General features: G+C 43.4%; 1 protein-coding gene across 2 annotated transcripts in view; it reads right to left on the bottom strand.

Moving 5' to 3' along the window:
• LOC146869730 (major histocompatibility complex class I-related protein 1-like) overlaps positions 1 to 12,414 on the bottom strand; it is a 230,165-nt gene that overhangs the window by 203,933 nt on the left and 13,818 nt on the right. For both annotated transcript variants that reach the window (XM_085613693.1, XM_085613704.1), the window contains exon 2: positions 6,635 to 6,895. In XM_085613693.1, coding sequence (XP_085469819.1) covers positions 6,635 to 6,749 — 115 coding nt within the window. In that variant the 5' untranslated portion in view covers positions 6,750 to 6,895. The remainder of the gene's footprint in view (positions 1 to 6,634; positions 6,896 to 12,414) is intronic.

Genomic DNA, 12,414 nt, shown 5'->3' with positions numbered 1-12,414 from the left:
ATATAACCAAGCACCCTGCCTTCAGGATTGATAAGGCCTGCCATAGAGGTGACTGATAGGTTTGTATGTGCAGTGACAGGTGAGGTATAGTGAACCTATACCTCAGTAAGGGGTTCATGCACCACCTTACCCAGGCTGCAGTAGCAGACCTGTGGTGTCAGTTTGGGTGGCTTTCCAGGGGTGGCATAATTCATGCTTCAGCCCCCGGTAGGCCTTTGGGGTACCTATGCCCTGGGTACATAGTATACCATATACCAGGGACTTATAAGGGCACCTCAGATGCAATCTGTAATGTACCTAAAGTACATGCAATCCATATAGAGAGGAAGCAGCTAGGCTGGGGCCCTGAATGGCAGGTTCCCAGCCAGACTAAAGTCGAAAAACAGTAAAACACCACCAAAAAGTGGGGGTAAACATGTGAAGCAGATCCTACTCTCCTACAGCACCTATTTTTCTCTTGGTCCTGAGGCTGCACTTTGTAACAGAAAAATGTAATAAAAAGAGGACATTTCCCACTAAAGCGTTTCTTTCATCTTTGGATCCATTTCACAGGGGAAGGAATGAAGGAAAGTAAAGGAAACGGAGGGTATGAGACATTTATTGAAACATGGTTTTCAGCAAGTGAGGAGCTGCGAGAGAGAGACAGAAAGGGAGGGAATAAGAGGAAGAAAGAGGGGGGGGGGGGCAGCTGACAACGGCAGAGCAGGAAAAGTGGGCACTTTGACCACTAATCTTACCTCAATACACCTGCTGGCACCTGAGAACTCCCACGCGCAACAGAACACAGAAGCAGGCTACGGGTTAGGCCAACCAGTCCTTGCGTTGACGTTGCTGACTCCGCCTCTCGACCACAGCACTCTACTGCGTGCCCACACCAAAAGAGGCAAATGCAGGGATTCAAAAGTTTAAAACAGAAGATGACATGCCGGCCCCTCGCAAGATGATTGGTCCATTCTCTCTGGGGGCAGGCCGGAAACAAGGAACAGGGCCATCGTAAGTAGCGCATGGGCAAATGTCGCCCAACTTTCTGCAAACCACCAGGGCCGTTTTTCCCCGCACAAATGGGAAAAATGTCACCCATTTGAGCAGGCAACAGCCCAATCTGGCAACACCGTTTCTGTTATGCTTTAAAAAAATCGTTATAAGATGGCTGCTGTGGGTAAGCAAGCATGCACGTGCAATGGTAGCCATTTTGAAACGTATTTTCTAATAAAGAACAATTATTCAGAGATGGCTGTCTATGCGTGTGCATTTATCGTGACAAAATGGTGGCTATTTTGCCAAATGTTTTAAAGCTATAATTTACCACTTCAAGAATCCAACGGCCATTTTAGAACAGTGAATTAAAAAACAAAACTATCCATGAGATGCAGGACAAAGAAAAATAAGGGAGCAGCCGGCAGTAGTGAACAATTTTTGGGTGATCATCAAAGCAATTTAAAATTAAAATTTTAAAAAAGAACTTAATAATCGCAGTATGGTAAGGAATCCGGAGGGGCGTGCAGTGGACGAGTGCGGTGGCGGGAAGCCTCTAGAGAGTGAAGGGGCAGGGATAGGAGGCAGAAGACATTTGTGGGGAGAGACAGCAAGGAAAGATATGGGTTCCTATGGATATCCAAAAGAGCAAGCAGTGGCAAAGCCAATAGGTTTCGCCGATGCGCAACCTATTGGCATTGTCAATGTTTTTTAAAGATTTTGTACAGCAGCGTGGGCTGCAGTGCAACATGCCTGAAAACAAATCCCTATGGCGTGGGTAGTGTTGGCAACGTCATAGCACTTGTTTTTGTTTACTATATGCTATGTTGCACAGCAGACTGTGCAACATCTTTAACAAACATTAACAAAACCAAATAGCTCTGGGTGAGATATTTGTCTATGTGTTTTAAAGGTGTTGCACTACAGTGCGAGCTGATGTGCAACGTGGCTCAAATAAATAACAACAAAGTGATATGGCGTGGCCAACGTTGACCGTGTCATAGCGCTTTTAGCCATGTTGCCAGCAACGCATGCTGCTGTGCAACATCTTTAAAAAAACAATTTATATCTGGGTTTGTTAATGTTTTTAAAGATGCTAAGCATCAGCGCAGGCTGCTGAGCAACATGGCTTAAAATAAATAAAAACAAAGCGCTATGACACAGTCAATGTTGGCCGCGCCATATCACAATGTTTTTATTTACTTTGGAACATGTTGTACAGCAGCCCGCTCTGCTGTACAATATGCCTTAAAACAACTCGCGGTTAGGGCGAAAAGCAGCTCTCTCCTCTGAGGAGAGGATGTGGAGGAATGGACAGAGCTGCCAACTGGGCAACCGTGTTTGAGTCTCAGTGGCAGCTCAACAACTTGTGATTCTGGACAAATCACATCATCTCCCTGTGCCTAAAAACAAAAAATGAATGTGTGCCTTTATAATGTAACTGCTGCACATGTAAAGCGCTCCAATATAGTCAGCTTGAGTTTGCACTTTATAAATCTGCAAAACAAAAAGCAACAAGATGGAGGAGGGTGGGAAACAGAACATGTAGCGGGAGGCAGCAGGGTGGGTGGGTTAAAAAGACCAACAGCAATGGTGGCTCTGCATGAGATGGCAAGATGAGAATCTGAACGAGGCTGTGGAAGGTGGACTAGGACACTGGCCACTGTAAGCAGTACTTGGTGCATGCTCCACGGCAAGGACGAAGACTGAAGTCCAGGAGGAAGCGCTGACTAATAGGAAGGAAGAAAATGACAGTGACGTGGGAGCTAACCAAAAAGTGACTAAAGGTACATAATGGACTGGCTCTAAGCCCCTTTTAAGATGATTTTTTTTCTTCACAAGAGATTTCGCTAGCACAGTACAAGCGCTGCGTAGGCGAAAAATTAAAATGGAAAAAGGAATTTCCCTTATGTCAGCCGTACATGGATACAATCCATCCAATCCATGATAAAGCAGAATGCTCAAGGGGTGGGACAAACAAGTATAGAAAGGAAAACTATTGTATCAAGAGCAGTGAACTGTGATAGACAAGAAAATCATCCAATCATGAGCAAGGGGGATACCCCAAACACATTCTATGCACTATAACACAATACTTCTTCAATAACAAACAGATAAAGCTATCTTGATATGAGACCTAAATAAGATGTGTTGATACGTGTATTCAATACGATGAGTAGTTTCAAATAAAATATATCAAAAAGTTATATCAGAAAAAACAATCCCAGTCATGTTTCTCCCCAAAATAGACAATTACAAAAGAAAACCTAAAATACTTCTGTACCACACATAAATAAAAAATAATAAACTCAAATTCATAAATCCAGCAAGTAGAAAATAAATTCAGCTTGCTTAAAATGCTCCAAAAAGTGTACTACAGAATATTTATTAAGCAAAAGCATCATGACAAGGCTCTCTATATGAAGAAAAGATTTTGAGAACTTGAAGAAGAAACAGTTTTTGAGATAAGGGCACAGAATTGCCATTTATGGAAGAAAATGATACAACATTTGTAAGGGACCCAAGGCATTGACGGACTCCATCTGCATTGGGGATATTTGTCCAGTCTAGATTTCATCAGTATTTCCCATAAAATATAAGTCCAAAAAAAAGTCAGCGCTCATGTGGCTGAATACCATGGCCTTATGAGTCAACACAGCACTAGCGATAGTGGAGGAACATCATCCTGCAGTGACTTGGAGCTTTCTTGCTATTGCCTCAGCTACGTGAATTAAACATCAGCAGTTTCTTATCAGTGACCACTGAGCAGGTCCATGTCTGTTGTCATTGATGGGGATAGTATAGACTGAAACCGCCTCCAATACCATTCTGCCAACCTTAGCTCTCTTGGTCGCGCACAAAACTGCATGACTTCACTCTTACTCAGCTTTATTTCCAAGTTCTTCTCCTTGGAAGGACCACCACGCCATTGATGGTACACTGTAGACCCAACAGAGTCTGTGGTGGCAAAATGTGTAACCAGCGATGGTCAGCACGGAGTCATTAAGTTTGGGCAAACCAATGGATGCAATAGTTAGTGCTTCAGATAAATCAAAATTTTAGAGATGAAGAAAGAGGGACGAAGAAGGGTAAATAAAATATTAATAATAATAATAACACTTCTTAAGCGCATGGTTACACCAAAATGGTGTGTCCCCGCGCTGGGCAGACCTCTACATGGAAAGAGGACAGAGAGAAGACCTATACCTGGAACAGCCATGTTTTCAGTTTTTTGTGGAAGAGAACCTCAGAAGATTCAGAACGGAGAGAAAGAGGGAGAGCATTCCCATTCCTCGCTGCCAAATAGCTGAAAGAACGAGCCCCATTCTGGTTTTATGTATCTTAGGGACTTTGACCAGATAGGTCCCGGCTGATCTGAGCAGGCGTGTGGGAGTATACGGAGTAAGTAAGCCATGCAGATAGTTCAGGCCTTTGCCCTGTAAGCTATGGTGGCTAATGCATAGAGCTTTAAAAAGGACTCTTTTCCCGACTGGCAAACAATGCAGGTCGTGGAGAGCCTTCCCCATAGAAGCTCTCCTGTTTCAGAACTAGGCGGGCTGCCGCGTTCTGGATGCAGTGCAGCCTATGAAGACATTTTTTTGTTACTCCCAAGTAAAGAACATTTCCACAGTCCAGCTGAGATGCTACCAAGGCATGGACCAGGGTTTTCCTAGCTGGAGTGGGAAGAGCATCCAGAGTTTTCCACAGCATGTTTAAAATTCCGAATCACTTCCCTGACACCTTCCGGGTCTGAGCCTCAAACGATAGATTGGAATCTAACCATGGTTTTTAACCTGTTTACTTGGAGTGGGTGTTGGGCCTAATGTCTGCCGCCACCTTGTTGAGGACCAAATGGAGGGGGCTTTCCCCACCACCAGGATTTCCGTTTTACTGCCATTTAATTTAAGGCAGTTGTTTGTCATCCAGGAGGCCAAGTCCTTCAGGCACGTGGAGAACTTTGCGAATGCTCCGCCAGAGGTATGTGAAAGTGACACCACCAATTGCGTGTCATCTGCATATGACACAATAGTCCACAATCTCTGCCAGGGGTGCGACATACAGATTAAAAAGGGTGGGGCTCAGAATGGAGCCCCGAGGGACCCCCTGAGGCAGAGCTATGCATTTGGAAATGTGTGGACGCTGTGCCACCTAGAAGCTCCTGTCTTGCAGGAAGGAAGTCATCCATTTCAGTGCGACATTATCCAACCCTCCTACTTTAAGACATTGTAGAAGTAGGTGGTGGGAAACCATGTTGAAGGCCGCACTTAGGTCCAAAAGGACCAAAGCCATGGTTTGCCCCTCATCCACGCGCCTTTGTATACTCTCAGTTGCAGGGAGCAACACTGACTCCGTAGAGTATGTCGCTCTGAAGCCCGATTGTGAGGGGTGAAGTAAGTTTTGGTGGTTCGTGTGTGTAACTAATTGTAAGTTCACCACTTTTTCTACTATTTTGGAAAAATAAGGCAGAAGTGAAATCGGGTACAGGTTTTCCAGCTGACTAGGGTCAGGTCCAGGCTTTTTCAATAGAGGGAGGACGACTGCCTGTTTCCAAAATTCAGGGACCACTTGCTCGGAGAAGGAGAGCTTGAGAAATTGTCATATAAACGGCAATAAAATCTCCAGTCCCGCTCTCATGATCTTAGGTGACGTTGGATCAGTCGGAGAGCCAGATTTAATACTAGAAGCTATGGCTTTGAGATCTACAAGTGAGGGTGGGTCAAATTATAGAGGCAGTTGGCCACGTCCCCCGTGGTCCTCTCAGATTGGCAGCGCATCCCATCGCGAGCCTCATCTGGAAAGGTATCATATATTTTGGCTACCTTCTCCGCAAAGTAATCTGCAATTCGATTACACGACTCAACTGAAATTGTCACCGGAGTCTCCATTCTCGCCAGTGAGGATAGATCTTTAAGAAGGCAAATAATTCTTTAGACAAGCTCTCTGCCTGCTCTATTCTTTTCTTGTAGTAGGCAGGACAGGTTTTTTTGATGAGAGAGTGATAATGCTTTAACTTCAGTTTATGCGCAATCTTATTATACTTTGAGAACTCCATATGCGCTCCAGGTGCTTACAATATTTTTTGCTGATCTTAAAGTTTCATTGAAACATGGTGCAGATTTAGTCCACCTGCACGGGGCCCTGTTGGCCCAGGGTGCCTCCACGTCCGAGGCATCCTGAGCTACACAATGCATTAATATCCTTTCCTAGTGAAGGGTAGTTCTGCTGAAGGGCATGCGTGAAGTTTGCCGGGATAAATCCTGACCATCTTCTATGTGGAGTGCATAGTCCTTTAGTAGCTGTAGGGTGGATCGTAGCTAACGGGATAGAGAATGCCACGAGGTGGTGGTCAGACCATGGGACTACCTTACGGGGTACAACTGTCAACTCTGCACAATTAGTAAAGATAGGGTCTAGTATATGCCCCTGTTGGTGAGTAGTGAGGGTGGGTGGGTGGCTACCTAATTAAGCAAAGAAATAAGAGCACTAGGCCAGTCAACTACTGGAACATCTGAGTTGCTGATACACTTCCAAGTGTAAGGTCACATCTCAGATCAACACCATCCTAATCTCCCAGCAAGCAGCACCATGACCCTGACAGGCCTCCCAGAAGGCTAACCATACTTTCGCTGACACAAATGTCCTCCTCTGGTCCACTCACCTTCCGTATGGTTCATTCGTCCCATCATAGACTTTACTTCCGCAGTTAGTGCTAACTCCTTCGATTGTAGGGCCTCGCTCTCCCATAGCCAGTACCGTTGGTCTTTCTTCCTCATCCAAGGGACTTTGGGCTCCAGTCTCCTGGTATCGCTGTTATAGGCCTCAATTGGAACATCAACAAGATAGAAAACCACCGAGTACTGCGGGGCTGCAGGGATCTTCTCAGAGAGATAGGAACACAAAATGCGGTATGACAGGGAACCTGTAGCAGGAAAACCAGGGGATACATTATTTTAGCCTACGCAAACCTTGCGTTACACTGGTCCACACACATACCACCTTTTACACTAATTCCACCCCCTCAGAGCCATGCCTCTCTCCAAATATGAAGATCATGCCAGGCTCATACCCTTCTAAATGAATGGCCTAATTTTGACTTTGGTGGACAGAGTATGTTCAGTCGCCATTGCGGAACACTTTCCTCTCACCATGGTGAGGGTTCTCCGCTCACCAAATTTAGAGATGTCCATAGGCCCAGCAGACATTTCTTGCATTTCCAGGAACCACCATTATGGCAGTTCCTGTAAATACACTGACAATTTGACAGACGCTCCGTCATCACGAGGGAGCTGTATGTCAAACATTCAACATTTCTTATTTTCAAAAACAAAATCCCTAAGTGGGATTTTGCTTTTGAAAATAAAAAAACATCATTCTCGCTCTCACCATGGCAGTTTTTTCGCATTCGGTGGGGGTCATTTAGAGGTTTTTGCTCTCACATAGCACCACGTTTTGTATGGCAGTATGTGAAAGCAAAAACTGGCCATGTGCTGCCCACTGTAAGAAGAGCAGGTGGACATATGACCCATCTTCAGATGGCCCTTACTCCATTGGGCTGTCGGAGGTGAACATAGTTGGTGAAAGTGGAGTAGTCTTCGCTGTCTACATACTGAATTTCTGGCTGACTCAACAAGCATTTGCAATGCAATCGGTCTCGCCTTTGGCACCTTATATGTATTTAGCTATTCAGCACATTAGCCTGGGTGCTGAAACATCTACTGTTCTTTAACATGGAGGGAAAGTAAGCACCAAACTGCATGACACGCCAGGTATGGGGACACATGGAGAGAAATATTGCCTTTCAGCGGGAAATGGTATGGTCCAAAGCTCTGTTTTTAATATAAAATCATTGCCTTCGCGGTGGTCATATCACTGAAAATACAAGATTTAAAAAAAATATTATTGTCTACGGGTGCTTGTGGAAGACAATTTCTATGGACTGGAATCTAGAGAATGCTAAAGTGATTCTGGCACTTTACTGACCTCTGCTGGCCGTTTTCTATCTGGAAAGTTAAATAGAGGCAGTTGCTGAAAAATAAAAAAAAGAAAGTCCCTCAGCAGAAAGCAATTCTGGTATTTTACTGACCTCTACTGGTCGTTTTCTATCAAGACAGTTACATAGAGACAGTTGAACAAGCAGAAATCAATTCTGGTTTTTTACTGACCTCTACTTGTTGTGTTTTATCAAGACAGTTAAATAGAGGCTTTACAATATGAACAGGGGGTAGTGGTGGTATAGGAAGTCGCACCTCAAGAAATTCATTGAGGGTAACGTAATGTTAATATTGATTCTATGCAACAAATGTTTTGGTACCAAACAAAGGTAACAAGACACCCCACTACCTAGGGTGTTAGTGCACAAAAATCTAACCAGATTTCCGTGCTGAAGTTAAGTTTATCAGTGTACCTCGGCACTCCCAATATTTATCACTTCATTTAAAGTCGTAATCAGAGCATTGTTTTTGCAAACATTTCCGGCAGCGCAAATCACAGGAGAAACAAATTGTTGTATTCGAGATTACTTGAATTCAATAGTTCACACACAACCTCTTATATAAGTGCATTCATTATAAACAATAGATACATTTGTTGTGAACATTTAAACATGAAGGAACAGCATAGTCTGGAGATGCAGAAAAAACACAACAGTCGACATGTGTTTCGTTACATCCGTAACTTTTTCAAGGCTGTAAATAATAATCACACGTGTACATATACATTTGTAAAAAAAAAACTGTTTGTGGCATACATTTTATCCAGTGTCAATTATTATAAGAGTGAAAGTCCTTTCATTGTTTCAAGAGTGGAAGAGAAGGCCCAAAGGAACAAGCAGAAGTCCCAAAGTGGCGTGCAAAAGTAATACAAAAAAGCACTAACCAATGCTGACGTGCATTTAAAGGAAAGCAAACGAGCATATATGCATGCAGAACCAAAGAGGAATACAACAATTTGGTGATGGTTTATATGTTGATAGTGACCAAACCCTGTGTATTCTAATCGGAAGGGAGGGACTGAAGGAAATGCCGTGCAGGAACGAGATGAAAAAGAGACACAATCCTAAAATTGATATAGGTAAGCATGTAGGTCCTCCAAAGTTAAGTAACCATTGAAGGCTCAGAAATCGGGGTGGACCCTATGCCGTATTGGACGGCGAAGTATTCAAAAGTCCTAGGAGATAAACATCTGTAATCAAGTCCACTGAAGAAACAACCCAACTTGTGTGAAATTGAGGGAGATAATAGTATTATTAAGTCCCAAGAAATACTCAGAGTTAACAGCGTAATGTCTGCTGAGGATCTTGTAATGTAGCCGACCAGTGCCAGGAAAGGGTGTTCAATTGGCCATGTAATAAGAAGTTTCGCCGCTAGAAATTGCAGAGCCATATCAGTATTACGTACATATTAGAAAATAGATCACAACTTCAATTTTGACTAGTCTAATTAGTTGTAATATGATGAATTTAATCTAAAGAAAGAAATGAAGAAATGACTTACATGAGTAATAATAGGTGTTATAGTCAAAACCAATAAAAAGTTGGGAAGTGGGCATGTCTTATTTTATCTATAGATGTACCTGTGAATATAAAGTATTCCATTTCAGGTATTAAGTCTATAAATAAAGGTAAAGTGTGTGTATCGTAGTCCGAAAGGGAGACTTACTTCCTTTACGTTGTGACCAATGTGTCACATAAGGTTGTCGATTGGGCCAACTGGTCTGCCCAACAATTCATGGGACTATGGTATGTCCCTCTGGGAAAAAACTGATAGAAACACTTTGAAAAGGTTGATGATTGAGTACATATGTAGTCATAGAATTACGTTTAGTAAATAATTCTTGGCGTTACAATCCATGCAGTATTGGTCAAATAAGTTTAAGTACAACCGCAAAGAGTTCCTATTCAGAATTTAAGGAATGTATAATGCAATTACTTTGGGACGAGAAACCCGTGTGCATAATAACTTACTTGATGTTCCGTGGCTGTATTAAGCCACTGTAATAAAAAGAACGGGAGAACATTAGAAATACAACTAGCTACCCATATCAACGTATATAAGTGGTTATACTGCTATGAAACGAACATCTCCCCTCCCCATTTCAATGGAGTACTAACTTGACGTGTTTTCGCCTTGATCCGAGTCCCGCACTTCCTCCTGCTCCACATTAAGGAGCAGGGTATGAGTGTCCGTATGAGAATAAATACTCGCGGTGCCCCGGTGTTGAAGCCGGAAATTAGGTCTTATAACGAAAGTTGAATAAACATCAAAGAAAGATTCTTATTGCAAGTGTGGCGTCCATTATGTAACGGGTTCCAAACCAGATATTACTGATAGGCTCAAGAGAAATATGTACGTCAGAGTATGCATTAAATAGAAGAAAAAAGGGGCAGGCAGGTGAGAAGTCACAGACTGAGGGAGGGGTCGGGGAGGGGGGAGACAGGAAAGAAAATAGTGTTAGGAGTAAAGGGGCCGATAGCCGTGGAAGGATACAAATGATGAATGAGGGACTAACAAGCCTCAAACCAATCGGAAAGCAGCATTTAAGACAAAAGCCAATGAGCAGAGAGTGGGCGGAGCTTCCATGAAGCTTCAACAATACAGTATATACTGCATGCCTCGCAAAGCGATGGCAGCGCATTCGTGTGCTGAGGTCAGCAGACCACCATGTATGTGACTGCTTTTTAAATGCAGGTTTTTTTTCAAATGTAGCCCGTTTTTCTTAAAGGAAAATGGGATGCATTTAAAAAAGAAAAATTAAATGTTTCTGGTTAATTTTTTAAGAGTAGGTAAGGGTCCTACGGACCACTGACTACAGGGCCGAACTAGGTGGGCCGCCAGGGTGGGGGCCGCTTTTGTTACTGGGGGTGGGCAATATCGCCACCCGGTAACAAAATCGGCGAAAACCAGCCCTCGCAAACAGCTCGGCTGCACCCCCCCTTCCTCCGGGGGGGGCCGGCCGAGCAGTTTGTCAGGGCCAGTTACGGTTCTCTGTCCGGCCCTGACTGCTGCTAGTCACAAAGGGAAAGGGGTCCCCAAGGGACCTCTTCCCATTTGCTAGTGGCTTAACACTGGTTTATAATCAGTGATAAACTGCGAGTGTTTTGCACCCACAATTGCGGTTGCAAAACAATGGTACATACCACTGTGACTTGCAATTACAAAGGGATGCCCTTGGCACGCACCACATAGTGAGTCGCAAACCCTATTTTGCGAGTCGGTAATAGGATACCGACTCGCAAAATAGGGTTTGTAAACAGGGTAGACAGATTTTGCGGTCGCAAGTGGCCCGATTTCCCATTTGCGACCGCAAAAAACTGTGGTAGATCTGGCCTCTAGCGGCTGCTCCAGTCGGATATATTTACATACAATGAAAACGCTGCCTATGTTTCTGGTAGCACCATCTTACAATGACCCGGTAACCATTGGGCCTAGTTGGGTTTGAATGGTAGGAACCACCAACAGGAGACTGCGAGGAATACTCCACTGTTTTAACTAAATAAAGAAGACAGAGATACACAGTTTTCAAACCCTGGTTCCATTCACTTATGGCGTGGAAGGAACTGCGTAAGTGGAGACATGGCGTAAACATTATATCTAACGTAAAAAGTGTGAACAACATACACTGTGGTGTTGAGAGAACACTCATCACATACTCTTTCCAACGCCTGTGTACCCCTTTCTTGGGAGTTTTCATTCTAAACTTGAGGCACCAGGATTAGGTGCAGCAGGTATGGAAATTCTACGTAACAACTTTCAATGCATATGCTTCAATAGCTCCATGGAGATATTACTCAGATAAGCCTATCAGATCATACCATGGCATTTTACACACCAGGCACCAGTCCTAAGCTTGCCTTATACCTATGGGGTTTTCAGATGTGGTAGATCAAATGTTTTGCTCGAAGTGAACTAAGATAGACTGCAAGTCCCAGAATGCAGCAGGCTGTTAACGAAGAGCCCAAGACTGAATATAGAGTTGTCTGGAAACTTTAGGCTCTGGAGAATCTGATAATTCAGCTAAACATAAATGTGTGTGGCCCGCGGGCAGGACATTGTGCACTTATAGTAGCAGAACCTTACGTTCTTTGTTGCTGCGGTAGGAGCAAAGGAAAGAAGGCCACACAATTGAATCCAGTGCTGATCGGAAATACAGTCTACAACTTTCAAAATGAGATGCCAAATGGCCTCCATTCATACAGTATACCAGCAGACAGTCCTGGCTTTTAACAAACAACACTTTAAATTCTGGCCTAGAGATAGCTATAGCTCTTTCACTGTTTTCCCAAAAATCATAATACAAATACATATTTATAAATGAATGCACATATGTATGTCTTTTTGTTATTCGATATATAGCTTTTGTTGAGGCCAGTGTCTGCTTTTATTTCTGAAATCATTTCATGTTTTTTATTGGTTTATTTTTTTATTGGTTATGCCAATGGAC

This window comes from Triturus cristatus, chromosome 1_1 (genome assembly GCF_964204655.1).
Source record: "Triturus cristatus chromosome 1_1, aTriCri1.1, whole genome shotgun sequence".
In the NCBI taxonomy this organism is placed as follows: domain Eukaryota; kingdom Metazoa; phylum Chordata; class Amphibia; order Caudata; family Salamandridae; genus Triturus; species Triturus cristatus.
Note: the sequence above shows the minus strand (reverse complement) of the source record. Positions and strands in the feature narration are given on the sequence as shown.